Source organism: Amphibalanus amphitrite, unplaced genomic scaffold (genome assembly GCF_019059575.1).
Source record: "Amphibalanus amphitrite isolate SeventyFive unplaced genomic scaffold, NRLGWU_Aamphi_draft 000988F_arrow, whole genome shotgun sequence".
Taxonomy (NCBI): domain Eukaryota; kingdom Metazoa; phylum Arthropoda; class Thecostraca; order Balanomorpha; family Balanidae; genus Amphibalanus; species Amphibalanus amphitrite.
The window spans coordinates 111903-138712 of NW_024882482.1; the positions used below are offsets into that span (position 1 = coordinate 111903).

At 51.3% G+C, this 26810-nt stretch overlaps 1 protein-coding gene across 1 annotated transcript in view; it reads right to left on the reverse strand.

Annotated features, from left to right (window-relative positions):
• The window catches only part of LOC122368903 (lamin Dm0-like), a 38962-nt gene extending 29155 nt beyond the window's left edge, over positions 1-9807 (reverse strand). Inside the window, exons 1-3 of the mRNA XM_043343222.1 lie at positions 9525-9807; positions 8038-8167; positions 7604-7744 (exon numbers count right to left, since the gene is read on the reverse strand). Coding sequence (XP_043199157.1) covers positions 7604-7744; positions 8038-8167; positions 9525-9784 — 531 coding nt within the window. The 5' untranslated portion in view covers positions 9785-9807. The remainder of the gene's footprint in view (positions 1-7603; positions 7745-8037; positions 8168-9524) is intronic.
• Between the last annotated feature and the right edge of the window lie 17003 nt (positions 9808-26810).

Genomic DNA, 26810 nt, shown 5'->3' on the forward strand with positions numbered 1-26810 from the left:
CATGCAGGGTGCCGCTTCCAGATCTCGAGAACGGCTGGGCCGATTGCGCTCAAATTTGGCACATCACTAGGGACCGGTTAGTAGGTCTTGGGGTGCAGTGCACAAGTTATTTGGTGGTACCCCTCGCAATTTCGCACGTGCAAGGCCCACCCTCCCGCTCACTCCGTTGGTCGCCCCAAAAGGCGTTTTACTGGTGTGCACGATTACTTTATAAAAATGCTGAAGTGTTGCAAGTGATTGACAAATATTGTCCAAAGCATGCTGCCTTTGTCCAACCAAATTACGATTTGGGCATAGGACAAAATCGGAATTCTGAAGGTACAAAATCCAATTTGCACCACTCTTACAGATGTGGTAAGGTTGTGATAGGTTTTACCGAACGGAGATATAGACGATCTGTCAACTGACGAGAGAAGCCAACCTCTGTCAACTGGCTGGTGTGCAGCAAGCAGATATTGATATTCTGCAACGGTTATTTTTGTTGTTGTTTTAATCTTTCTTCAATAAGGTACCTATGTTAGAGCTGTTGTGCCTATTTGTTTATCCACCAAACAACATCGGTGATAGCCAGATAACTATTTCATGGCGTGCAAAGAAAGACTGTTCAAGCTACCCAACGGTCGGGTTATTTGAATACACCGTCACTTGACGGAGAAGCAAGGCTTTACTTCACATTTGTCAAAAAAATATGTTCAACTTGAAACTTGATGCACTATGGCAATGACTCTTGTCAAGTTGTTGGAAAAGTCAAGGCTGTTCAAGTTGTTCTTAGGACAAAAATAATTTATTTCATTGGCTTCCACTCGCCAAACCCGCTTTCCCTATAGCTCAATCAAGGGATGAATCACTGGGTGGTTCTTTCGACCCCTCCTCACCCTCCTGCAATTGAAGATAGCCGTTGGCAAAGACACTAATTCGTGCAGGGGCTCATTTTCACTTGTCCTTTTAATGTAATCGGTGACTTAAGCCAGCCGGCCAAATGAACAAAAATCCATACAAACCCAGGTGATGCCACGGGCCCACGGCCCTCATCCTTGTCAGCGTCCACTCCCTCGGCGGCGGCGGCGGCGGCCCGCCGTGCCGTGCGCCGCGGCATGTTACCTCTCGCCGCGCCAGGGGCCGCGGGGCGGGACGCTACCCCCCGCTGCGCCAGGCGACCCCCGGGCCTGGGCACCGCCGCGGCGGGCGACGGACGACAATAGAGCAAACAAAGGATGGGGCCGCCAGTCAGCCGGCGTAGTGAATGGGTAAATCCTTACTCGATAATACAGCAGGGACTGCTCCACGAACACGGACAAGCCGTACGGTAGTAGACATTCGATGGAATAGGCGATTCGGGCGTAGGTCAGCCGGGCGTAGGTCACCCGGGCGTAGACATTCGATGGAGTAGGCGATTCGGGCGTAGGTCAGCCGGGCGTAGGTCACCCGGGCGTAGACATTCGATGGAGTAGGCGATTCGGGCGTAGGTCAGCCGGGCGTAGGTCACCCGGGCGTAGACATTCGATGGAGTAGGCGATTCGGGCGTAGGTCAGCCGGGCGTAGGTCAGCCGGGCGTAGACATTCGATGGAGTAGGCGATTCGGGCGTAGGTTAGCCGGGCGTAGGTCAGCCGGGCGTAGACATTCGATGGAGTAGGCTATTCGGGCGTAGGTCAGCCGGGCGTAGGTCAGCCGGGCGTAGACATTCGATGGAGTAGGCGATTCGGGCGTAGGTCAGCCGGGCGTAGGTCAGCCGGGCGTAGACATTCGATGGAATAGGCGATTCGGGCGTAGGTCACCCGGGCTGATCCCCTCCGCGCGGCGGTTCTTTACTTCCGCGCGGTGCCACTGCTTGGCGTCCTCCGCGATAGGGCACCGGCGGTCCCACGCCGGGTGGGGACCACCGCAGCCGGGGCACTGTTCGGGCCCGCTGCACTTTTCCGCGCAGTGGCGGCGGAATAGGGGGTGCAGGGGGTGCAGCTGCACCCCATCGAAAAATATGGGGGTGCAAACATATCTTTTTGCACCCCCAAAATCCGTACAAGGGGCCCGTCGAACCATCCAGTACATTTTCTCCTGAAAACCAGTGATCGGGAAACGAACACTGTTGTGGAATCATCCGGGATGTCCAGTTATGGTCAGGAGCGCCCCATGCTAGGCTTTGGGGCCCCTACACCGGCTAGAAGTGTCCCGAGCCGCGTTTGGTGCTCCATGCGGCATCTGAGGGCCCCCACGACGGCCTCAGAGGGCCCTTTATGACGATCTCTGAGGGCTCCCACGACGACCTCTGTCCCCTGGGGCCCTACAACGGCCACTAAGGGCCCTCATGACGACCTCTGAGGGTCCCACAGAGACTCCAGGCCCCCAAGGAGACTCCAGGGGCTACGCTGGCCTCTGAGGGCCCCTATAACGGCCTCTGAGGGCCCTTACGATGATATCTGAGGGCTCTCACGACGACCTATGTCCCCTGGGGCCCTATAACGACCACTAAGGGCCCTCATGGCGACCGCTGAGGGTCCCACAGGACTCCAGGGGCCCCGCTGGCCTCTGAGGGCCTCTACGACGGTTTCTGAGGGCTCTCGTGACGGCCCTAGACCCAACTCAAGTCTGAGGGGGCCCATTTGGCTTCAGACGGCCCAGCGACAGCCTCTGAAGGCCCCAACACAACTAGGCTGCAGGGGCTATGCTGGCATCTGAGGGCCCTGGAACGGTCTATTGAGGGCCCTAACGATGGCCTCTAGCGGTCTTACCAAGGCCTCTGAGAGCCCTGCAAAGGTATCTGAGGGCCCATGAAGACCCTTACTATGGCCAAGGATCCCCGTGACGACCTCTGATGATAATCTCGAAGGCTTCTAAGGGCCCTCACAACAACTTCTGAGGACCCCAGGACGGTCCCTGAGGGACTGAGGGCCCTGAAAACGACCTCTCTGGGCCCTCATGATGGTCTCTAAGACCCAACGCAAGCTCCAAAGGCCCACGCTGGCGTCTGAGGGCCCCACGACGGCCTCTGAGGGCCTCGACGCAGGCAGGCTCCAGAGGCCATGCTGACCTCTGAGGGCCCTCTTGACGGCTTCTAGGGCCTAACGAAGGCTTCAAGAGCCAACGCTTGCCTCTGATGAACCCTACGACGGCCTCGGAGGGTCTCAACTCAACGCAGGCAGGTGCCAGGAGACATGCTGGCCTCTGAGGGCCCCGCAGAGTTCAGATTCAGAGGATCCAATGTTCCTTTGTGGACCTTACGAAATACGAAGGTCTCCGAGAGCTCACGCAGGCCCCTGGAATTCCACACTGATTCTCAGGCCCCATGTCGGCTTGTTGAGGCACTTTATCTGCTCTTGGTGCCCCGTCGCCGGCCTCTGAGAGTCTCAATGTCGGAACTTATGGGGCCATGGGCCCTACACCGGCTTTTATGGTCCCTATTGACTCTTGGGACTCATGACCAATGAAATGTGGGTCTAAGCGGCTTCTAAGAATCCCCATGCTGGTTCTAGTAGCCGCCAGCCGAATATTTGGGCTCACATGCGAGCTCCTGGGACCCCGTGCATACCCCAGGGGTCTACCTGCCTCTAAGACCCCACGCATACTTTTAGGGCTCAAACGCTTGCCCCTGAAGGCCCCACTGAGACCTCTTTCCTCTATTCAGTCCTCGATACCGGCTCTTTAGGCTAAACATCGGCTCCTGTGGCCTCCATCCCGGCTTTGGAGGGCCTCCATACAGGCTTTTTGGCGTCCGATGGCGATGCCGGTTTCTGAGAGCCCTCAAAAGACTTTCGAGCCTATACTGCCTTCTGAAACCTTTCAGCAACTTTAAAGGGACCGACCCTGATCGGAGGACTCATTCAGTCTGAGGAGTCATGTAGGTCCCTGGAGGAGTCTCTATGTGGACGGTTTCCAAGGGGCTTCTAAACACGGTCTTTTTGGAACGGTCTCGTAGGGCCCTCAATGGTCCACTGCCGATCCAGAAAAGTGGTTTGAGACGCTGCAGGTGGTGGCTAGACTAAAAGATTAGCCGATAAAAAACTAGCTGCATTTACTTCTTTATGCTTTCATTATTTGAGTTAGGGAGGTACCCACACTGCAATTTCGAACCTTTTACAGAACTTGTGTGTATAGGGATGGTTTTCCAAAATCCTCGTTTTTCATAAAATCAATAATAATCACTCAAAAAAAAAAAAAATGAAGGGGGCCCAAAACTTCCAGAGGGGCCCCTTGTGAAAACTTTGCACCCCCATCCAAAATTACCTTCCGCCGCCACTGTTTCCGCGTCGTGCGGCCCGCCGCAGCGGCCACACATGGGCTGGCGCCGACGGCAGGCGCGCTTCGAGTGCCCGTAGTTCCAGCACTTAGTGCAGGGGCGCGGGGCCGGGACCCAGGGGTCCACGGGCACGGAGAGGTACCCGCATCGGATGGCCTGCGGGAGGGTGCGGCCGCTGAACGTGAGCCGGACGGTGGGGTTCGGCCCGAGGTTTTTGACGTCGCGGGATCGGAGGCGCTGGACCCGTACGACGCCTTGTGTCTGTAGTTCCTCAAGGAGCTCCATGTTCGTTATCTCGGTGAGGGCGTCGGACCGGACCGACCCCTCGACAGAGTTCAGGCGGGTGGCGAGGCTGATGGTGACTGGGGTGCCTCTGAAGGAGGCCGTTCGCATCATTTTGAGGGTTTGGGTTTCCGACTTTGTTTCGATCAAGAGGGCGCCGCTCCTGAGTGCCTTTAGTGAGTTCACCGGTCCGATGTACGCGTCGATAGACCGGCGGAGGGAGAAGGGGTTCGTGTGTCTGAAACTTCCCTCCTTCCTTGCTACCAGCAGGAAAGCCGGTCCCTCAGGGATGGCCTGGGAGGGGGGGAGCTCGGCGGGCTCCTCGGAAGGGTGACCTGGTGCAGGGTCGGTGGTCTCAGCCATGGCGAGAACGTGAAAAGGAAAACGAAATTTGGTGCAGATATGTGGTGGTAAGTAAAGATAAAGAATCACTAGCGGGCGGAGCCGCAAATTTCAAAACTAAACACCGACCCGGATAAAAAAAATTGGGCGAAGAGGGCCGGCGCTGCCGGTGGCCTCGGATGCCCCCAAACAACGACAAAGGAGAAGAGAAAGGAGGGGGAGGGAGGAGGACAGACGCCTCAGAGAGTGGGAAAAGAAGTGGAATAGAAAACCAACTATTTGACCTACCTACAATTCTCCTCTGGCAGTGAGGGCGTTGCGAAGTTGCGACATCTGAAGACCGTGCAGAGGTTCACTTATGACGTCATAGGTCAGTGACCTGACCTGACCCAAAAATGCAGTTGGTGTCAAAGGATCCGGCTCAAGAGCGTAGTTTTAAAGCTAGATCCAATTTCTTAACATCAGTGCACTACAAATACACGTAGCTATCAAATTGCTATCTCAAATTTTCAAGTTAAAATTTTGAAAAATGTTTTTAAAATTACAAAAAATATAGGTACTTTTTGATTTTTTTTTGCAAAAAACGGAAAATATGTGATAGAAAACACACTGATGAACTACTCTAGCAAGTTTTAGCCGAATATCTTCAAAAATAGCCAAGTTATTTGCTTTTTTGTCAAAATTTTACAATTATATACTTTTCAAAACCATTTTTCAGTACGTTTTTTACATCGTAAAGAAATATACCTACATAAATGGTACCATTGTGTTCCTGAGCTCAAACTGCATCTTATATGCCCTTTTTTTGAAAAAAATCATTTCCAAAATTTAACTTTTCTGACCTGAAATTGACCTGACCTCCTGTAAATTCAGCTTAAAATGACCTTAAATGACACATACGACATTATTTTCGAAATCTACGCGTAAAATTGACCATAAAACATGCGTCACGTGACCGATACATGATATACAATTTTCGTGACCTAGGATGATCTGGCCTTGACCTGCAAAAATTCAAAGTAAAAGTTCGGTACCATCAGGGTATCTAAGGCATATATGCGTAACCAAAAATGAGCCTGATCGGATTTGTCAGCCGGCGACAAGAGCCTAAATTGTGAACAAACAAAAATGCCGATAATTTTTACTTTGACCTGACCTGTGACGCCATCGGTGACCTCGAGGTCAATGAAAATAGGTTTTACGCGACAGTTTTTCCAGCGCTATCAGACGCCGTTTGAATTTTGACGATCGGCTTGGTAGTTTCGGAGATAAGAGGGGGAAGCCCTGGAGAGTCCCCCGCCCCCCAGTCACTCGCGTTATGGAAAATACCCCAGTCATGCGCGGGTTAAGCTTTCAAACATGGGATATGCTGTTGCTCCCATGCATTAGGGTGCGGATCATGGTCACCAGAAGGTCAGGTCAGGCCATTGACCTTTGATGACATCGGTTCACTTTGTCGAGTTTACATGTTTCTATGCTAGTTTTTTAGCTGAATTCGAATTAAGCAAGCATTTAAACACTCATTAAGTAGTTTTGGTGCTTTCGTAACATGTTACGAAGCTGTCAGAGGCGGTTGCCACCTACCACGAATACCTGGCTGGTTGACCTGACCTGAACTGACCTGACCTGGCCTAAATGCATGAAGACATCATCTATGATAATGACTTACATTAGCAGCTACGCTTTACAACGTTCTAACAGGTCCCGATTTTCCCGACGATTGAGTCATTGACCTGACTGGAAGGTCAACTGATGAACTAGAACCCTAAAATTAGGTATCATCGTCTTTCTCTCGTCACGGGCAACACGCTCGTTTTTCTGCGAAGCCCTAGTTCGATCAGGGGCCAAACGCGAGGGGGATCGCACCAACGCCCTTGTGCCGTCGAAAGACGCAAAATGGCGCGTGCCGGCGAGGGATAAGCTTCAATCAATTCCCTACAGGTAAGCCCCGTTCCCTACATTCCCTACAGTTTGGCGCCGTTTTTATGCTAAAGATCGGCGAAAAAATTGGGGTGTTTAACGTCCCCCCCCCCAGCAACTCGCGGGCTAAGGCAGTGTACCAAATTTTGCCGAAATCGGCCCAGCCGTTCTCGAGATCTGGAAGCGGCAGCCTGCACGTTTGCACGTGCAAACTGGATCCCAACTGACTTTTGCACGGCACCGTTCTATCTGCCCCTAGCCTTGTATCAAAGTTGAGCGAAATCGGTTCAACCGTTTTCTAGATCTGGAAGCTACCTCTGCAGAGCACGTGCGCACGTGCACAGGTAGCTTACAAACCCAACCATACAAATGGAAATGCATTGTCTGGTGGGTGCCTATTGGGTGCCTACTGCCTACCCAACTGCAAATTTTGCCGCAATCGGCCAAGTAGTTACCGAGATTGCAATTATTACCAAATCTGGCATCTCTTCGTTTTTGCACGTGGCGGTGGTACGTGCATGATGGTCACCCACATGCATCGGCCATAGTCTTATGGTCGGGAGCAGGCAAGGAGCTACCCTAAAAAATTACCGCAAGTACATAAATCGGTTCAGTGGTGTTGCGGATATATGTATAAGCTTCGCAAAAGCGCACCCACGTCCGGCTGGCCAATCATACCCGGAAATTTCTGCTATTCTACGTAAGACTTCGATTGCTTCGCTCGCTCGTAATAACAGTCAGGCTATGTATTGCACTATTCCTATACGGTATACAACCTGGAGGCCCTGCTTGCAGGGGATGAAGTGGCTAAGCGGTCGAAGACTTACTGTGCGCTCCATTTCGTGCAAGCGCTTCTTCAGTGAGGCGTTGGTCTGCTCCAGGTCGCTGGTTTTGCTGATGAGGTCGTCATTGCGCGCTTCAGTCTCGCGCAGCCTGGTCTCCGTGGCCGTATTAATGGCGCGCGATTCCTTAAATAGATTTGTAGAGTGAAGATGGGGCGGAACGTGAGGGCAAATGTGCCGCGAACGAAGGTCTATGGGACGCAGACTTCATGTCTGACACACGTAGGACATGCACTGGCGAATCAAAGAAACGTGGGACAATTGTGGGATTTACCTCTTCCAAATTGCCGAAATTCATGAAATTTTCTCAATTTTCCCCAACATCGAAAGAATAGCTGGTTGGCAATTGTTATGGTAAAATTTCGTTTAAACTGCACCTCAACGATGCTAACCCGAAGTGGACAGCAGAGGTAAGTTACCTTCAGGTCATCCTCCGCCCTCTTCTGGTCGACCAGCGCCTGGTTCAGTCGGTCCTCCAGTTCGCGCACCTGAGCCCTATCCAGTGGCACCTGCGTCTCGACGCCCTCCTCCTGCTCTCGTGGCACCAGCCTGGCGGCCAAGTACGGATAGTGTTACACAGCAGCCCGTCCCGTGCGTATGTATGTATGTATGTATGTATGTATTGACGATCAAGAGCAATCCACAATCGGCGTGGCGATTACACTCCGAGTCCGAGCTGGTTGAAGATAACACAAGAAATACCTACACAAGAAAACGCACACACTTACGGATACGAAAATGCACAGCGCGAACGCGCGAACGCCGAACGCCGAACAGCGTAACCGGGACAAAGCACAGAAGTAGTGACCAACACTTCGAGGCTTCCCCACACAGCCCTCCAGCCACCGACCCAGACCGGTGTTATAAGGTGTGGGAAGGCCGTGCCGCTTGACAAGTAAGTGAAGCGGCACAGTCTACCGGTACCAGGCAGCTGCTGCCAATGCTGAGCCATATGAAACTGGTGAATAAAGAGTGGAACATCAACCTGCCCCCGGCCCCCGAGTGTAGTAAGTACGGGGACCCACAGTTGCTACTGTACACGAACCCCAACTCTAGCCGTCTGTCCTGTCCAGAAACAACCGATAACATTGATATCGACTGCCGGTCCCTGTACAAGGGCAGCTGAGGTTTTCTGTGCGTGCCCTGCAGCCCTCTGACCAAGGCCATCTATAGAAGGTACAGTCACTCCCCCGCCGACCAATCAGAGACAGATCCTGAGTGACGTCACCCCTGATGCTCGAAAGGGGTACTCCATTCCTTTACAACGTAAAAATGACTAGCTTCATTTGAAGATTGTTGGTGACACTCTACATATATCGCTCAACCATTGATGTCATTGAAAAGTCCAGCTAATTTTCTAGCGATAAAAAAGAGCAGCAATATACTAAGAAATGGCCGGTTTTGAAGATATAGACGATTTAAAAACTCTCTGCAGTTGCAGGAAAGCAACGTAAAATGCATCGAGCTTATATTTTTACTATGAATAAATCATTTTTCAGTAAGTTTTCAGATATGGTATCGATTTATGCAACAACTTTATTACAATATTTTTATTACTTGGAACTTTATTCAAAATAATATTTTCAAAAATGGCAACTGTTGGCAAGTAGCTTTGAAGCGATTGTGGCGCGCCGCGCCATTATTGTCCTGAAGCCCCCATATGATGTCATCAAAAGTAGAGTGACATGGGCCTGCCTCTGACAGCTTATCGTTGTTCCCTGTGAGGGTACCCCTATCCGCACCCATTTTTATCCACCCTTCCAGGAGTCAATTTAGGGCATTACACTTCGCAATTCATTCTGGAAAGTAGTAACACTCCACGACTATTCGCGTACCAGTGCACGCAGCCAGTTCCCCCCCCCCCCCTGCTACTCCCAGTCTTACCCCTGCTGCCTCCCAGTCTCACCCCTGCAGACGGCCGAATGGCGCTGTAAGCCGGCGGATCTCCTGCCGCAGCTCCTCCACGACCACCTGGCGAGTGGAGCGCTCCTCGACCATTGCCTGCTGCAGGCGAACCACCTCACTATGCAGTGCGGTGTTCTCCTCCTTTTGTCTTTTCATCTCCGTCTTCAAATTAGTCACCTCGCTCTTACATCCCTTCGTCTCTTCACGTTGATTGGTCATTTCTTCGCGCAGAGCCTTCATTTCTTCGCGCAAAAAGTTCATTTCTTCACGAACAGCTGCGATTTCCATCTGGAACACATGATTCTAGGCATCTTAATTGTTCAGGTGTTATACATGAAGAACGAGCGCATGAAGCATGGTGTTACGGCCCACCGCCACGCAGGGGTGGTGGGGGACAGAGACGGGGGTCTATAGATAGAGCCCTTTCTGAATCATATCAAATACTTGTTCGGCACCCATATGGTGTTTTTACATAGCATACATTCATGAGTGTCCAAACTAAATATGAGCTTCATGTGACTTAACTTCTCAGCGGCCAGAGCACAAAGAGTAAACACCCATAAATTATGAAAATGTTTACTTTAAACTGACCTGTGACGTCATCGGTGACATTGAGGTAAAAAAGGGTTCGCTCTACATTCTAACAATGCAATCGAATTCGAATGCTTTTTGAATTTTAAAAAATCGAGACAGTTCTTTCGGAGAGAGGAGAGCTCTGTTGAGCCACCTTCCTCAGTCCCTCGCGCTATAGAATATACACCAGTTAATTGTGGTTTTAACCAGCGCCTCGTTGAAGTCTGGTGGGTTCCTGGTTTCGCTTGGGGGGGGGAGGGTCCAAAGAGGCAAGGGCCCCCTGTCGTATATCCGGTAGCAATAGTCGGATCGGAAAAATTCAAAAGGCATTCCAAAGAGCTTATCAAGATGCACAAGATGCGATATCTTTGACCTCGATATTTACCCCTCGCGGGCCGAGGGGGGTGCCGCCCCCATTAGGTTTTTTTTCGCCATAGCTCCAACCACGCTGACGATAGAGAGCCGAAACTTAACCCTCGCCCGCACATGCCATTTTCCCATCCTAGAACGCACATGGGGGGGGGGGGGTGGTTGCCACCCCCGCGCCATTTCGTTCCTGTTGGAGATAGAGCTTAGCGGTAAAGACCAAAAAGATTCTTTGGGAAGGGACAAATGATACCCAGTTTTACCTTCTCAGGTCAGTCATTGACCTTCCAGGTCAGGTCAAACTAAAAAATGTTGCTGTTTTGGGTCACCGTTGGATATCAAGTGCGCTGCTTATCATATACCAATGACGATGCCGTTTTCTGGTGCCAAGCCAGCTAGAACCTCTTTGTCACACTACCAGACCAGATTTTTGCTGCTGAGGTCATTTCAGGTCAAGCTAGGTCAAGGTCAATCATATGTGTTTGTATGTCTGTGTGTGTCTGTGTGTATACTGATGTGTGCACCGATTATTTATGTGTCCATATTACATGAAATCATGATCAGAGAAGCTGTTACCAAAAATGCAGTCAAAAAACTTCACAAAAAGTAAATTCAGCTTGCCTAAAACGCAATTATCTTAGATGACCTAGGTTGACCTTGACCCTGACCTTGACACCTGTACATCGTCGAACAACATGTTCCATGATAGGTGGGAGGTAAGACTGGCAAAAAAGGCCGAAATCAAGGTGTCAAAAGCTCACAAGGCCCATAGCAAACGCAAGATGTTGAGAATTGGCCATTTGGGTCATGACATGACCTAAAATACAAGGTCATATCTCCGAAACCAAACAACACAGAAATTTGAAACTTTCAGTGGACATCAAGAAAGGACAGAGGAGCAGGTATACGAAAAATCAGCCTTCTACCTCTAAAAATGTCGAGTGCAGAGCAGAAAGACTACCTGGGGGGGGGGGGGGGGTTGGCAACCACCCCCTCCATACGCGGGCGAGGGCTAACCTACCTGACCTTTGATTCAAGCTGAATCTTTTGACACCAACCGCGTTTTCAGGCCAGGTCAGGTCACTGACCTATGACGTCATAAGGGAACCTCTGCACGGTCTTCAGATGTCGCAACTTCGCAATGCCCTCACTGCCAGAGGAGCTTTCACAGGGAAATAAAACTTGAAGGATCTAGTATCTATTACGAGTCTCACAACTTGTATATCTCGGATTTTTCCTAAAGGTCATATGAGGTCAGGTCATTTTCGTGACCTCACCATATTATAAGTCAATGGAAAAAATATCCAACTAAGCCGGGAACGATCTCCAACTATTCAAGCAACCAGAATCGTGATTTGATGCACGCCTTGCAAGATTAGATGCGTCACGTTTGCAATGTTGACCTTGCGTGACGTCATTTATGACGTCATCAAAGTCATATTAGTTTTTGTCAATAACTCCCGATCAAATTGAGCTAGCGAGTCGGGAAAGCCGCCAATGGACTCAGGAAGACCTGCCGTCGCGGGGTATTCACAAGAAATCATGAGGGGTATGTGGAAACCCGCTCCCCTCCAGGGGGCTGTCATCCCGAGCTTTCCTATGTGCCGGGCGCCCGACTGTTTAACATTACCCGTGACGTCACCGGGGCGTACACTTGTCAGCTGGCCTTCCCCGCAAGTTTGGCCCTGAATACGATTTTGAGGGTCACGGTTGTAAACAAGTTCCTTTCCGGAAACGTTCCGGAAACGCTGGAAACGTTGTGATCCTTTTACTTTCCGGAAATTGCTTCATTACTACTTTGCGTCTAAAATCACTTTAACCCTCGCCGGCACAGGGAGTTGAGTTGATGCAATCCCCCTAAGGTTTTTCGCGAATAACTCGCGTAAAAAGCGGCTGATCGTGACGAAACTTTCAGTACCTTCGCATTGATCAATTGTACACCTACCCTGAAAATTTCATGACCCTGACCCAAATGACCTTTGACCTGTGACCTACTTTCCGAGACCATGTTTGGCCGGAATCGCGATTCGGCGTATGTCGGCTCGCATTAGCCGCGCGTTTGCAAGCTTTTCGTGGTTTCAAATGTTCAAACATGTGATTTGATGTTGCTCTTATGCATTAGGGTGGATGTCAAGGTCACCAAGGTCAGGTCAGGTCATTGACCTTTGGTGACCTCGGTTCACTTTTTCAAGTTTTACATGTTTCTAGGCTAGTTTTTGGAGCTGATTTCGAATTTAGTAACCATTTGAACATTTACGAAGTAGTTTTGGTGCCTTCGTAACATGTTACGAAGCTTTTAGAGGCGCGAGGGGGGTGGGGTCGTACCAGCCCCCCTGCCGTCGAATGACGCAAAATGGCCTGTGCCGGCGAGGGTTAAGCAAAGGCTACTTAACGCTTTCCTAATTGTAAAGTGTTGCATTGTCTGCATGGTGAGGAGAACGCTTACCGCTCAGAAGGGCGGTGTGTTGTGAGGAGGGCGCCGACAGGTCAGGAGGGCGATGTACGATGAACGGCGACGCTGACTGGTCGGCAGGGCGATGCATGGTGATGAGGGCGCTATGCGTTGCAAAAGGCGCAGGCTGGTCAGGAGGGCGCTGAACGCGAAGATGTCGCCGACAGGCGTGAGGCGAGGGCGCTGACAGGTCAGGATGGCACTGCACGGTGATAAGAGCTGCGACAGATCTGGAGAACGCTGTCCGTGAAGAGGGCGCCGACAAGGCAGCAGGGCGCTGTATGGTGGGGAGAGCGCCGACAGGTCAGGAGGGCGCCCATGGTGAGGAGGATGCTGTACGATGAGAAGGGCACTATACGAGTGAAGAGGGCGCTGACAGGTCAGGAGGACACTGTATAAAGAGGAGGGCGCGGACAAGGTGAGGAAGGCAATGTACGGTCAGGAGGGCGCCGACAGGTCAGAAGGGCCGTCTACGGTGAAAAGGACACCGACTTGTCAGGAGGGCGCTGAACGTAGCAGGAGCCGGTCTGGAGGGCTTTGTATGGTTAGGAGGCCGCTATACAGTGAGGACTGCGACAGGTCAGGAGGGCACTGTACGGTGAAGAGGGCGCTATAATACGATAGGCGCTGCCAGGTCAGGAGGGCGCTGACAAGTGTGGAGGGCGAGACAGATCAGGAGGATGCTGTGTGATAATGTCCATGAGGGCGCTAACTGGTCTGCCCGGAGGGCGCCGAATGTGAAGAGGGTGCCGACAGGCCAGGAGAGCGCTGAAGGGCGAGAAGGGTGCCGACAGATCAGAAGCGCGCCGAGCAGACAGAAGGGCGCTGAAGGTGAGCCGAGGGCGCTAGATGGTCAGGTGATAGGGAGTGGATATCCGGCATTTCAGGATTGTGGGTGCATTTTCACCCACAAAGAGATATAAAATTGCGTTAGGCGGCACGGGCGGACATCGATAGCAGCGCCTCTATCGGTCACTAAGGAAAGCTGGGCTGTAGGCGACGAAATACCGGCTGAGTTGTCACAAGTTAAATAGGTTTATATACATCCGTCTTGAGAAAAAGTTGAACTTTTGCCTTCAATATTTCTACAGGCAATTTTAGAAGTGCCCTCACATAGATTACAAAACCGTTTAAATTATTTTATTCACTTCAAGCCTTCCCTATTGTTCTTGATGATGCGGGAACTATTTATAATTAGTGTTTCTAGCTTAGTAAAAGAACATATTGTGCAAACGATGAAAAAAGCATAAATGGAAGATTTTAAATGCAATTTTCTGTAACAAATAATGGCAAATTCTCTACACATCAAGGAAAAGGTGCATGCTAACTGATTATCTAAAGTTCTTGGGGCCAGTTGGTTTCTTCTTTTCTTACGTCGCCCCAATGGCCGCGAATACACTTGTGATAACGCCTATCGGTAAATCTGGGCGCCAGTACCGCATGATGACGTCGCAATGGCTTACCGTCGAGGGCGACTAGAGTGCTGGACACTGAAAAGGCGCCATCGGCGCACAGAATGATCGTGGAAGGCGCTGCATCCAGGGCGCCTTCGGCGCCTGGATGGCGTCTTTCCAGAGGGCGCCTGCTAGATTTGGGAGGGGCTAAAGCCCTAGTGTGCCCCTCCCCCTTGGCTGCGCCCCTGAGTCCTTTGTCTAGCGATTTTCGAAGCATGTATCGCGTCCGTAGGGGCCTTGGGAGCTGCCGGTGACCACAGGGGCCTTATAAGGACCCTGATGACTCGGGAGGGTACCGTAGGCCGTATACGGCTTACGGGTCCCGAGTCATGTGGGCCATATCACCACAGGGCACCGCATCTTTTTCGAGATAAATGACCGTTCTTAAGCGTGTCGCATTTTCCTGAGCATGATCTGGCGTTTACAGCCTGACGGCCCCTCTCCTGTCCGGCTGACAGCTTACTGACAAGCCACCTGGCGATCGCCAACTCAACCCTAATTACGACGTTGTCCGATAGGTGGCGGGGTCATACAATCCCAGTCAGGACAAGGGATTCTCATTATTATTTTGCTATCATATTTTCCCCCTTTTAAAGTCATTTAAAAGCGCTATTGCACAAGTAATTTTTCGATTAGCAGCGATTCCAGCGGCCGCATCAGGGTCCGGATGGAGCCAGGGAGCGTATGCTCCGGTGACGTCACCGTAGTGTTGCAGATTTGTAACATTAGCGAGCCCGGACGATCTTACCTAACTTATACGGCCTTGCTCCCCTCAACAATTGCCCAAGTTAAAAAGTGGAACTATAAGCAGCGTCAATAAATGAATGCATTATAGTAGCGAAGTTGATTCAGTGCATATTGCTCCAAAAATTTTCCTCTGTTTTGCACACTTGCCTTGCTTTGTGGATCTTGCACGGGGTCAGTAGATCGCTCCTCTCTAGCCCTATTAGTGGCAGGCTCCTGGCTACCCCTATTAGTGGCAGGGGGGTCTGTTTACGACCCCCCTTGATATCCCGAGATCTAACGGGCCGATTTTCAAAATTCAAACGGCATTCGATTTCGCTCAACGTGATCTACATTTCTCAAAAAAAAAATAAAAATTAAAAAATGTCAATAGGGGGGTAGAGGGAGGTAAAAACGGGCAAATTGCAGATACATTTTAGACTGTTTATCACGGCCAGGTTTCTGAACCAATCTTAACGCAACTTTTGCCGATCGATAGAGAATGAACCAGGAATTCACATGGTTCCTAAAAATATGCATTTTCAAAAATCATAGGCTGATACAGATCATTGAGATTGGGGGTACACAAAAAGTATAGTAAATAAGGTTTTTGTTGGTACTGTTTCTAAAAAGGGTGGTAATGGTCTTGTTACGGAGCGAGCGAAGCGAGCGGAGTCTCATACTGAATTAAGGGAAAATCCTGAGTATGAGCGGCCGGCCGGCCGGCCGTGGGGACGCTCTTTAAAGGCTAATATCTTAGGAACGGGACATCCGATTGACAAGCGGTCTTCTTTACTGAATGTCACTGGGACGTAAAAGTTCTGTGGTGTGATGGCCACCATGCGTTCTTGCCAACCACCGCACGTGGCGCGTGGTAAAGTTGGACATTTTTTAAGAACCCCCAAAATTGCAACCTCAATAACGGCACAATGGTTGGGCCGATTGAGTTGAAACTCGGTACACAGTTAGGTCTCCATCAGATAATTCATCTGCATGTGTTATGGTTGGGGTGCTACAGCACGTGCGCACGTGCAGGGGGCGCTCCCAGATCTCGAGAACGGCTGGGCCGATTGCGCTCAAATTTGGTACACGGTTGGGGACCAGTTAGTAGGGTGCCGTGCAAAAGTCAGTTTGGACCCCGCTTGCACGTGCGCACGTGCAGTGTGCCGCTTCCAGATCTCGAGAACGGCTAGGCCGATTGCGCTGAAATTTGGCACATCGCTAAAGACCGGTTAGTAGGGTGCAGTGCACAAGTTAGTTGGAGGTACCCCCTCGCAATTTCGCACGTGCAAGGCCCATCCTCTCGCTCGCTCCGTTGCTCGCCCAAGAGGCGTTTTACTGGTTATGTTACAATTTTCTTATAAGAGAACGACTACAATTGTATTGGTCATGCATAGGCGGTGTCAGGGCACCTATGTTGGGAGGTAAAACATAACCCCCTTTTTGGACGCCTGGATACGCCTATTATAGCAAAAACGTGTCAAAAGAGGATGCACAATAACTTTGTATATGTTATCACATGATACCTTTCATTCACTGTTCGTAAAACTGGTGCATACAGTTATAATACATCAGCATCGTGATCTTCGCCCAAATGACTCGCTTCACGAATAGGACCCCCCAAATTCCCAGTGCTCTGGAGCCGCCCCTGGTAAAGTTATGAACTTGAAATTTTAAGGGAATGTGCTCAATTTAGTTTTAGGAAAAGTCAGAAAATTTCAGCATCGTAGCTTCAGAAGTTTCGGAGATATTCCCGAAAACCTGAGGGGTGGATGAAAACAACCCCCCTGCCACTAATAGGGCTAGGTCGCACTGTGCGACGCCCGGACCCTCAATGCCAGTCTTGTCCCTTCCGACACACCGCGCGGTGCTCTTGATACTCTACACTAGGCGATATGGTATCTTCTGCACCCGATAAGGTATCAGTGTATCAACTGGGAAAGCCGTAATACGGCTCAGACGATAAACGCGAGGCCACTTTGAGGGGTGGGGACTAGTGATGTCAATTATAGAAAACCGGGATACCGAGATACCAAACCAAATACGAACCCAAACCGAGGAGAAATACCCTAAACCAAACCAACTTTGGAACAATAAGGAAATACCAACTTTTTACCGATTTCTTAGCCTCTTGTACATTAGGAGGGTTCATAATTCCAACAAAATACCAACCACATTAGGATTGAAATACCAAATACCAAGCTGGTATCGGTTTGGTACCTATCAGTATACTACCAGTATAGCGCCTTTTGGGGCGACTAACGGAGCGAGCGAGAGCGTGAGCCTTGCACGTGCGAAATTTCGAGGGGGTACCTCCAGCTGACTTGTGCACGGCACCCTACTAACCGGTCTCTAGCGATGTGCCAAATTTGAGCACAATCGGCCCAGCCGTTCTCGAGATCTGGAAGCGGCACCCTGCACGTGCGCACGTGCAAAATGGGTCCCAACTGACTTTTGCACGGCACCCTACTAACCGGTCCCTAACCATGTACCAAATTTGAGCGCCATCGGTCCAGCCGTTCTCGAGATCTGGAAACGACCCCTGCACGTGCGCACGTGCAGCAGCACCCCAACTCTGGCACATGGATATGCAGTGCCTAGTGGGTGCCTACCTACATGCCAACTTTCAGCGCAATCGGCCAAGTAGTTACCGAGATATTGCAACAATTACAAAAGTGACACCTCTTCGTTTTGCACGTGGCACGTGCATAAGGGGTCACCCACATGCATCGGGAATAGTCCAATACTTGGTAGAAGGAATGAAGCTACCCCACAAAAATTACCGCATGTAAATCGGTCAAGTGGTTGCTGAGATATAAGCCTCGCAAAAGCGTGACCACGGCCGGCCGCTCATACTCAGAAATTTCCGTTATTCTACGTAAGACTCCGCTCGCTTCGCTCGCTCCGTAAAAATGTTTGTATCCGATTGTCATCTGAAGCGGGGACACTTGGCGATCATAAATAGTGTCAGCACAGTGTCAGTGTGATCATAAATAGTGTCAGCACAGTGTCAGTGTGATCATGAATAGTGTCAGCAAAGTGTCAGTGTGATCATGAATAGTGTCAGCACAGTGTTAGTGTGATCATAAAAAGTGTCAGCACAGTGTCAGTGTGATCATTACGGAGCGAGCGAAGCGAGCGGAGTCTCATACTGAATTAAGGGAAAATCCTGGGGGACGCTCTTCAAAAGCTAACATCTCAGGAACGGGACATCCGATTGACAAGCGGTCTTCTTTACTGAATGTCTCTTGGACGTAAAAGTTCTGTGGTGTGATGGCCACCATGCGTTCTTGCCAACCACCGCACGTGGCGCGTGGTAAAGTTGGACATTTTTTAAGAACCCCCAAAATTGCAACCTCAATAACGGCACAACGGTTGGGCCGATTGAATTGAAACTCGGTACACAGTTAGGTCTTCATCAGATAATTCATCTGCATGTGTTCAGGTTGGGGTGCTACAGCACGTGCGCACGTGCAGGGGGCGCTCCCAGATCTCGAGAACGGCTGGGCCGATTGCGCTCAAATTTGGTACACGGTTGGGGACCAGTTAGTAGGGTGCCGTGCAAAACTCAGTTTGGACCCCGCTTGCACGTGCGCACGTGCAGTGTGCCGCTTCCAGATCTCGAGAACGGCTAGGCCGATTGCGCTGAAATTTGGCACATCGCTAAAGACCGGTTAGTAGGGTGCAGTGCACAAGTTAGTTGGAGGTACCCCCTCGCAATTTCGCACGTGCAAGGCCCGTCCTCTCGCTCGCTCCGTTGGTCGCCCAAAAGGCGTTTTACTGGTACTGAATTAAGGGAAAATCCTGAGTATGAGCGGAGAAGAGCGTCCCCCGGCCGGCCGTGGGGACGCTCTTCAAAAGCTAATATCTCAGGAACGGGACATCCGATTGACAAGCGGTCTTCTTTACTGAATGTCACTTGGACGTAAAAGTTCTGTGGTGTGATGGCCACCATGCGTTCTTGCCAACCACCGCACGTGGCGCGTGGTAAAGTTGGACATTTTTAAGAACCCCCAAAATTGCAACCTCAATAACGGCACAACGGTTGGGCCGATTGAATTGAAACTCGGTACACAGTTAGGTCTTCATCAGATAATTCATCTGCATGTGTTCAGGTTGGGGTGCTACAGCACGTGCGCACGTGCAGGGGGCGCTCCCAGATCTCGAGAACGGCTGGGCCGATTGCGCTCAAATTTGGTACACGGTTGGGGACCAGTTAGTAGGGTGCCGTGCAAAAGTCAGTTTGGACCCCGCTTGCACGTGCGCACGTGCAGTGTGCCGCTTCCAGATCTCGAGAAGGGCTAGGCCGATTGCGCTGAAATTTGGCACATCGCTAAAGACCGGTTAGTAGGGTGCAGTGCACAAGTTAGTTGGAGGTACCCCCTCGCAATTTCGCACGTGCAAGGCCCGTCCTCTCGCTCGCTCCGTTGGTCGCCCAAAAGGCGTTTTACTGGTAAATAGTGTCAGCACAGTGTCAGTGTGATCATAAATAGTGTCAGCACTGGGGCAGTGAAGCGGTGACGATTGTAGTGAGTTGTGGTTTCAGACGTCAGCTGATGTTTGTCAGCTGTTTAGTCAGCTGACTGACGCGCGACAGCTGATACCAGCCCCTGTTGGGCTATCTTAGAGGGCGTTCAAATACGTCACAGTTCATATTTGCCACGTATATGCCACAGCAGATTTTGTAGGTTGAAGATCGTAGGTTGAGGGTTGATGATAGACAGTACAGGTCCCGCGGGTTTTAACCCGCGCCCCGTTGGGGGGGGGGGGGTCATTTTGCCCCCCCCTCCCTAAGATCTCGAGAACCACGCAACCTAGCGACAAGCGGCAAACGGTGTTGGATAGCCCTATCAGGGAACTACCTTGTGACCCACTTTTATTGACCTAGGTCAAACTGATGACGTCGCAGGTCAGGTCAAAGGTCCAATTTTCACCGTTTACAGGCATTTCAAGAAATGCGTTGTAAAATCGAGTAAAATGCATTTCATTGAAAATCATCGATGGGGAAATGTTCTTCAAACACATATTTTGTTATTTGAGGTCACTGATACCAGGTCAGGTCACAGAGGTCAGGTCACTGGGGGTCACAATATGAAAGTGTCGTGTGATACATGTTTTATGGTTCATTTTACATGACAAATGCGATTATGTGGGTCAGGCAGCCTTTGGGGCCAGCTTAGGTCACGTTTTGGTCAAGGTCAGGTCAAGGTCAGGTCAAGGTCAGGTCAAATTAGGTCAAATTTCAAAGTTAATATTTTTGCATAAAATGGGTATCGAATCGATGCAACTCGTCACGGGGAGTTCAATGGTGGTCTTTGTTTTGCTGTACGTGGTCTAGAATCGCTAAAAGTTGAGTTCAAAAATTTGACGTCATCATTTTTGAACAGTTTTTTCGCTATAACTTTTTTTCGCTATAACTTTTTTTCGCTATAACTTGGCCAAAAACGAGATATCGATCTGAAATTTGGTATGTATATAGAAGAGCGCAGGGACTATCACATATATTCCGGTTTTTTCGAAATTCGGAAAATGTATTGATTTTTTTTAGTTTTTCTAAAAAAAAATCAATTTTTTTGATTTTTTTTTTGTTAAAAACCCAAAATTTTGAAAATCCGAGATAGCAGTTTTGTAGCGCCGCTTTTTGTCTACTAGACCATATAAAGAACTTTGAAATTGCTTGATAACTGTAGATTTGGTGAGCGTTTCAAGATTGCATGTTTTTTGCTCATTTTTGCTCGAACATGACCTCAGTTTGACCTCAATAACTCCTGACCTAAGGTGACCTAAGACTTGAAATGTTGTGTGAAGGTGTCAAATTGATGCCCGGGAAGGTACTGAAATGCCCCCCCCCCCCAACGTTGCGAGGGTTAAGCGTAGGATTTGCCTTTCCGGCTATATCTTTTTGGTCTTCAGCTTTGTAGGCTTGAAGATGTGGCCGATTTATTCTTATAGCTCCCTTCCATGATCATGGAAAAAGGTTTGATCGTATGCCGGCTAGTTTCGGAGAAATTAAAAGAAAACCTCAAAATTCGCCGTTTGGGGCATTCTGACCGCGGCTTCCCTGCAGTCGCCAGTGGCGCAGCCAGGGGGGTCAGAGGGTCAGCTGACCCCCCCGAAATTTCTGTCAGGGGCCCGCTCGAGAGAGAGAGAGAGAGAGAGAGAGAGAGAGAGAGAGAGAGAGAGAGAGAGAGAGAGAGAGAGAGAGAGAGATAGAGAGAGAGAGAGAGAGAGGGAGGGAGAGAAAGAAAGAGAGAGAGAGAGAGAGAGAGAGAGAGAGAGAGAGGGGAGAGAGTCCTAACCTAATCGAACGAGCCCGCTTCACGAGAAATGCCTACTGGGACACCACGGGTGAGGGGTCGTCCTAGGGCCCCGAGTGGATGGGCCCGGGCCCCCGGTGGATGGGTCCGGGCCCCCGGGAGAACGGGCCCCGAGCCCCCGGGAGAACAGGTCTGGGCCCCCGGGTGGATGGGGCCCCCGGTGGATGGGCCCGGGCCCCCGGGAGAACTGGCCCGAGCCCCCTGGGTGGATGGGGCCCGGCCCCCGGGAGAACGGGCCCGGTCCCTTGAGAGAACAGGCCCGGGCCCCCTGGTTGGATGGGGCCCGGGCCCCGGGCGGCGCATTTACAAACTGTATACACGCCTTCGGAGCGCCAATCATATTGCACCAGCCGCTGGCATGACGTCGGCCATGACGTCAGAGAAGGGGCGGAGCGAAGTTGGTTAGCCAGCTGTTTTCACAGCGCGGCGGGCGGCGCAGTGCGGCGAGCGCGCGATTTTGTTTGTTAACAATCGTTGCCAAGGCCGTATTGGTATAGATGGTTGCAGCGTGATTGATTTCGATTGTTTGATTGATGTGATGCGACGAGTATCATGGATGAGGATAGCTACTTACGATAGCATAACACTATGCAACAAAAAATGAAACATTTTCTGTTCCTGGAAAGCGACCGAATTTTTCTTATTCATTGGGTCCTATTATAACCGAAATGGGCATTTGTTTTGATCTGAAAATGTTTTTCCGGTTTTCAGAGACGATTTTCGATTTTTGGCCCCGAAATTCGGTTTTTGACCCACCGTGTCCGATGTAATTGAGTAATCGACTCGCGGTAACTTTCATCGCCTTTCTTATGCCACAAGCTTTCGAATGATATCTGGTTTTGCATATTTGCGTGCAAGAATAACGTCATAAATCTATGTTAAAGTAAGAAAATGTTGAAATTTTGTAAAAATTTGACATTTTTTTTCGATTTCATTTCAAAATAGAGGAAAAACTAAAGGTCCTATCCAAATTCTGAGCCCAGTTCCTTGAAGAGCATTCAATTTCCGTTTGGAAGGTACCTTTTTAGTGCATTTTATCGGATTCCTGTGGCGTCCAGATTGAGTTAACCTAAACACATATCCTAAGTCATATCACATAGCATTAACCTGATAACGTATGTTAACGCCATAGGATCAACGAGGGGTCAACTGAGGTCATGTTGTTGACCCCTTGTGACCTCGGGTCACACGCAGGAACTTACTTTTGAGCAGTCCTGTCGCTCAGAATCTTGATCTGTACCTCCATTTGTTAGAATGATTCTTCATGCACTGAACACATATGGTCATGGAAATGGCTGGGGGCCCGTTTTTCAAGTGACTCAATCTGGACGCCACAGTAAACCGATAAAATGCACTAAAATAGTACCTTCCGAACGGAAATTGAATGCTCTTCAAGGAACTGGGCTCAGAATTAGGATAGGGCCTTTAGTTTTTTTCTCTATTTTGAAATGAAATCGAAAAAAATGTCAAATTTTTACAAAATTTCAATATTTTCTTACTTTAACATAGATTTATGACGTTATTTTTATACGCAAATATGCAAAACTGGATATCATTCGAAAGCTTGTGGCATAGGAAGGGCGATGAAAGTTACCGCGAGTCGATTACTCAATTACACCGGACACAGTGGGCCAAAAACCGAATTTCGGGGCCAAAAATCGAAAATCGTCTCTGAAAACCGGAAAAAACATTTTCAGCTCAAAACAAATGCCCATTTCGGTTATAATGGGACCCAATGAGTCCAAAAAAATCGGTCGTTACTCAGGAACAAAATGACTGTTGCATAGTGTAATTGGTAAACACAGTTGCCTGCAAAGTTTGAATGTCAATCAGACCGATCCTCCACCAAGCGCCTGTGGCCAAGTGGCTATGATCCTCGAATGTCACCTAGAGGACCCGAGTTCGATTCTCGGGGCGGCGAGTTTTTCTCATGAGCTCCGACGTCTAATTGAACGGTTTTACGTAAGCCTATAAGTAATATAAAGCAAACCCCTCTTATTGACGAACACGGTTGGCGGCTCACACGCATGTTGCAGGTCAGAGTGGGTGGTATGAAACGACGCGTCTCGACCGTCTCCGTGTTGTTTGCTAGGTGTGCACGCTGTCAGTGCACGGGTTTTGTGCATTTCGCCGAAAATCATTCTGGATTCTAATGAAGTCGGACGTCTAAATAGGCCGACTCGGCGGCGCTCTGAACGGCAGACGGCTTAAAAGATCAACTTGAAACTTATACGCCCGTCTAGAGGCATCGATTTTGGCGAGGCACTTTTCGGATCTCTAACTATGCTCCAAAATGCCGAAGATCCGAAAAGTGCCTCGCCGAAATTGATGCCGCTAGACGGGCGTATAAGTTTCAAGTTGATCTTTTAAGCCGTCTGCCGCTCAGAGCGCCGCCGAATCGGCCTATTTAGACGTCCGATTTCATTAGAATCCAGAATGATTTTCGGCGAAATGCACAAAACCCGTGCACTGACAGCGTGCACACCTAGCAAACAACACGGAGACGGTCGAGACGCGTCGTTTCATACCACCCACTCTGACCTGCAACATGCGTGTGAGCCGCCAACCGCGTTCGTCAATAAGAGGGGTTTGCTTTATATTACTTATAGGCTTACGTAAAACCGTTCAATTAGACGTCGGAGCTCATGAGAAAAACTCGCCGCCCCGAGAATCGAACTCGGCTCCTCTAGATGATATACGTGGATCATAGCCACTTGGCCACAGGCACTTGGTGGACAATTGGTCTGATTGACATTCAAACTTTGCAGGCAACTGTGTTTACCAATTATGCTATCGCAAGTATAACTTGGTCTTTCGGATGAACTATTTTCCCAAACAAGATCAGGGGTTTTAGCTAGTTGTAAATATTCAACACAACATTACAATTTCTCATCGAGTAGGTAAGCTCCACGATCCGCGAGTCTTCCGCTCCGCCCCTGCACTTGACGTCACCTGCCAAGCGCCGCTACAGCCTTTCACTCCGCCCATTGGCATGACGTCACGGCTCGGTCCCCGAAGACGTGTATACAGTTTGTAAATTTGCCCCCGGGCGGATGGGGCCCGGACCCCCGGGTGGATGGGGCCCGGGTCCCCCGCCGGATGGTTCCGGGCCCCCGGGAGAACGAGCCCCGAGCCCCCGGGAGAACGGGTCCGGGCCATGGGTGTCGATTTGTATACCTTTGGGGGTGCTGCAGCACCCCCAATGCTCAAATGAGCACCCCCAATGGTTTTCCGGGCACCCCCCAATGATTTTGTCCCTCAATAACTCCCAATAACTCTGCTTGAGGAAAATAATTGTTCTGCAGTCTTTCACTTCTAAAAATGAAACAATTACGCAATTTACAAGGCATGAAATAAAGATGTAAAGAAAAGAAAAGTTAGTTTTAACCCTTGCCCATGTGGGGGGGGGGGGGGGTTGGTGCAACCCCCCTGAGGTTTTTCTTAGCTACACGCCGAACCGTTTCAGATAGCCTGCTCAAATTTTCAGTACCTTTTGGGGCATCCTTTGCGCAACTTTTGGTATTTTTTTTTTTTTTGTCAAGATCTGTAGTTTATAGTTATGTGTAGCTCTGTGTGACCTGCTGAGACGCCGCGTGGCCCAGACGCGCCTGGGGGACGCCGTCTGGCCGACACTGACAAATGTGTCCAAGGGGGGTGTCCTGTTACATGTGTGGCGACGGGGGCGCCGAGTCGCGGTGGTAGCGGCGCCGGGTCGTGCGAGAGGGTTGGCAGTGTGGTCGGAACGGTCGCAGGAGAAGCACCCAATACACTCGACTACAAGCTATTTCGGCACCATGCCTAAAGTGAAGGCATCTGCGAGTGCTAGTGCTGGTGTGACGCCGACGGCAGCGGAGTCCGGCGGAAGGGCCACTTTCGACCCTCGGCTAATACCCGAGTTCAGTGGCGAAGGGACCGGTGCGGACATAGTGGAATGGTTCACCCGTGCCGAGGTGTTGAGCAAGCACCATGGGGTGAATCTGGCGCTCGTGCTGCCAGCACGACTGACTGGCGGTGCCTTCGCGGTCTGGCTGCAGATGTCAGAGGAGAGCCGCCGCTCCGTGGACAGCGTCAGGGACGCGCTGTACGACGCCTTCGCCATGGACCCGCTGGCGGCCTCCGACGCGTATGCCAGCCGCCGTCTCCAGCCGGGCGAGTCGGCCGACGTTTATCTGGCGGACCTGCGCCGTTTGGCCACGCTGCACGGTGGAGTATCGGAAAAGGCCCTCGCTTGTGCCTTCATCGCTGGACTGCCGGACACCGTCCGCAGCGCGATTCGGGCCGGCACTCGAGCAGAGGCGCTGGACCTGGCCAGTATTCTGACGAGGGCGCGGGCAGTGCTCAGCGACGAGCGCACCTCCACGGTGGCGGCTGCGACCCGTGAGCGGGCCGACGGAACGAGCCGCCGTAAACCGATGGAGCGCAGAGCCAGCCGCCCCCCGCCGCGCTGTTGGGTATGTGACCAGGTGGGTCACATCGCAAGAAGGTGCCCAAACGGTCGGGAGACCGCGTCAGCGCCAGCGCCGTCTCCCAATCAGTAGCGCGCACACTTCCGGTCGTGTGGATCAGCGTGGACGGGCGTAAGTGCCGTGCTCTAGTGGACACGGGCTGCACGGACACACTCGTTCATGCTGGAGCCTGCTCGGACTGGTCACCGCGCCCGGTCAACATGATGACCGTGAACGGCGGGACGCTGCGCTGTCTGGGCATCGCTGAGATCACCGTGCAGCACCGGGAGAACCGGGCGAGCCTGACGGCCCTGGTCGTACCCGATCGGCCGCTGGGCATGGACGTGGTGCTCGGTATGTCTGGTATTGTGGCACTGGGCGGAGTGTGTGTGAAGATGCCCAATGGCGTGGAATTTGGTGCGGCAGTGGTGCCGGCAGCGGCAGCGGCGGTGGCGCCGACAGTGGTGACGGGGGCGGTGCCGGCTGTGAAAGCAGCGGCGCCGGCGGTGACGGCGGCGGTGGCGTCGGCGGTGCCGACGGTGGTGACAGGAGCGGCGCCAGCAGCGACGGCGGCGGTGGCGGTGCCGCCGCTGGTGACAGGGGCGAAGCCAGCTGCTGGGACAGTGGTGCCGGCGGAGACGGCGCCGCCAGCAGCGACGGCGGCGGTGGCGGTGGCGACGCCAGCTGTGCGTACAGTGGCCCCTAAAGTCGTGGGAACGGCGGCCGCGGTGCAGGGCGAGACGGCGGCGGCAGGGCCGGTGACAAATGGGGCAGTGGTGGCGGCCAATGCCAAGGCCGCGGCAGGGACGGCGCCCGTGACGGGGGCGGGTCCGGTGAGAGGGGCGGCGCCGGCCGCCGGTGTGGACCGTGGGGACCTGTCAGTGGACGCCGTGGATTTTACGGCCCGGTTTTCGGCGGACAGTGGCGAGTGGACGGTGGCCTGGAAGTGGACAGACG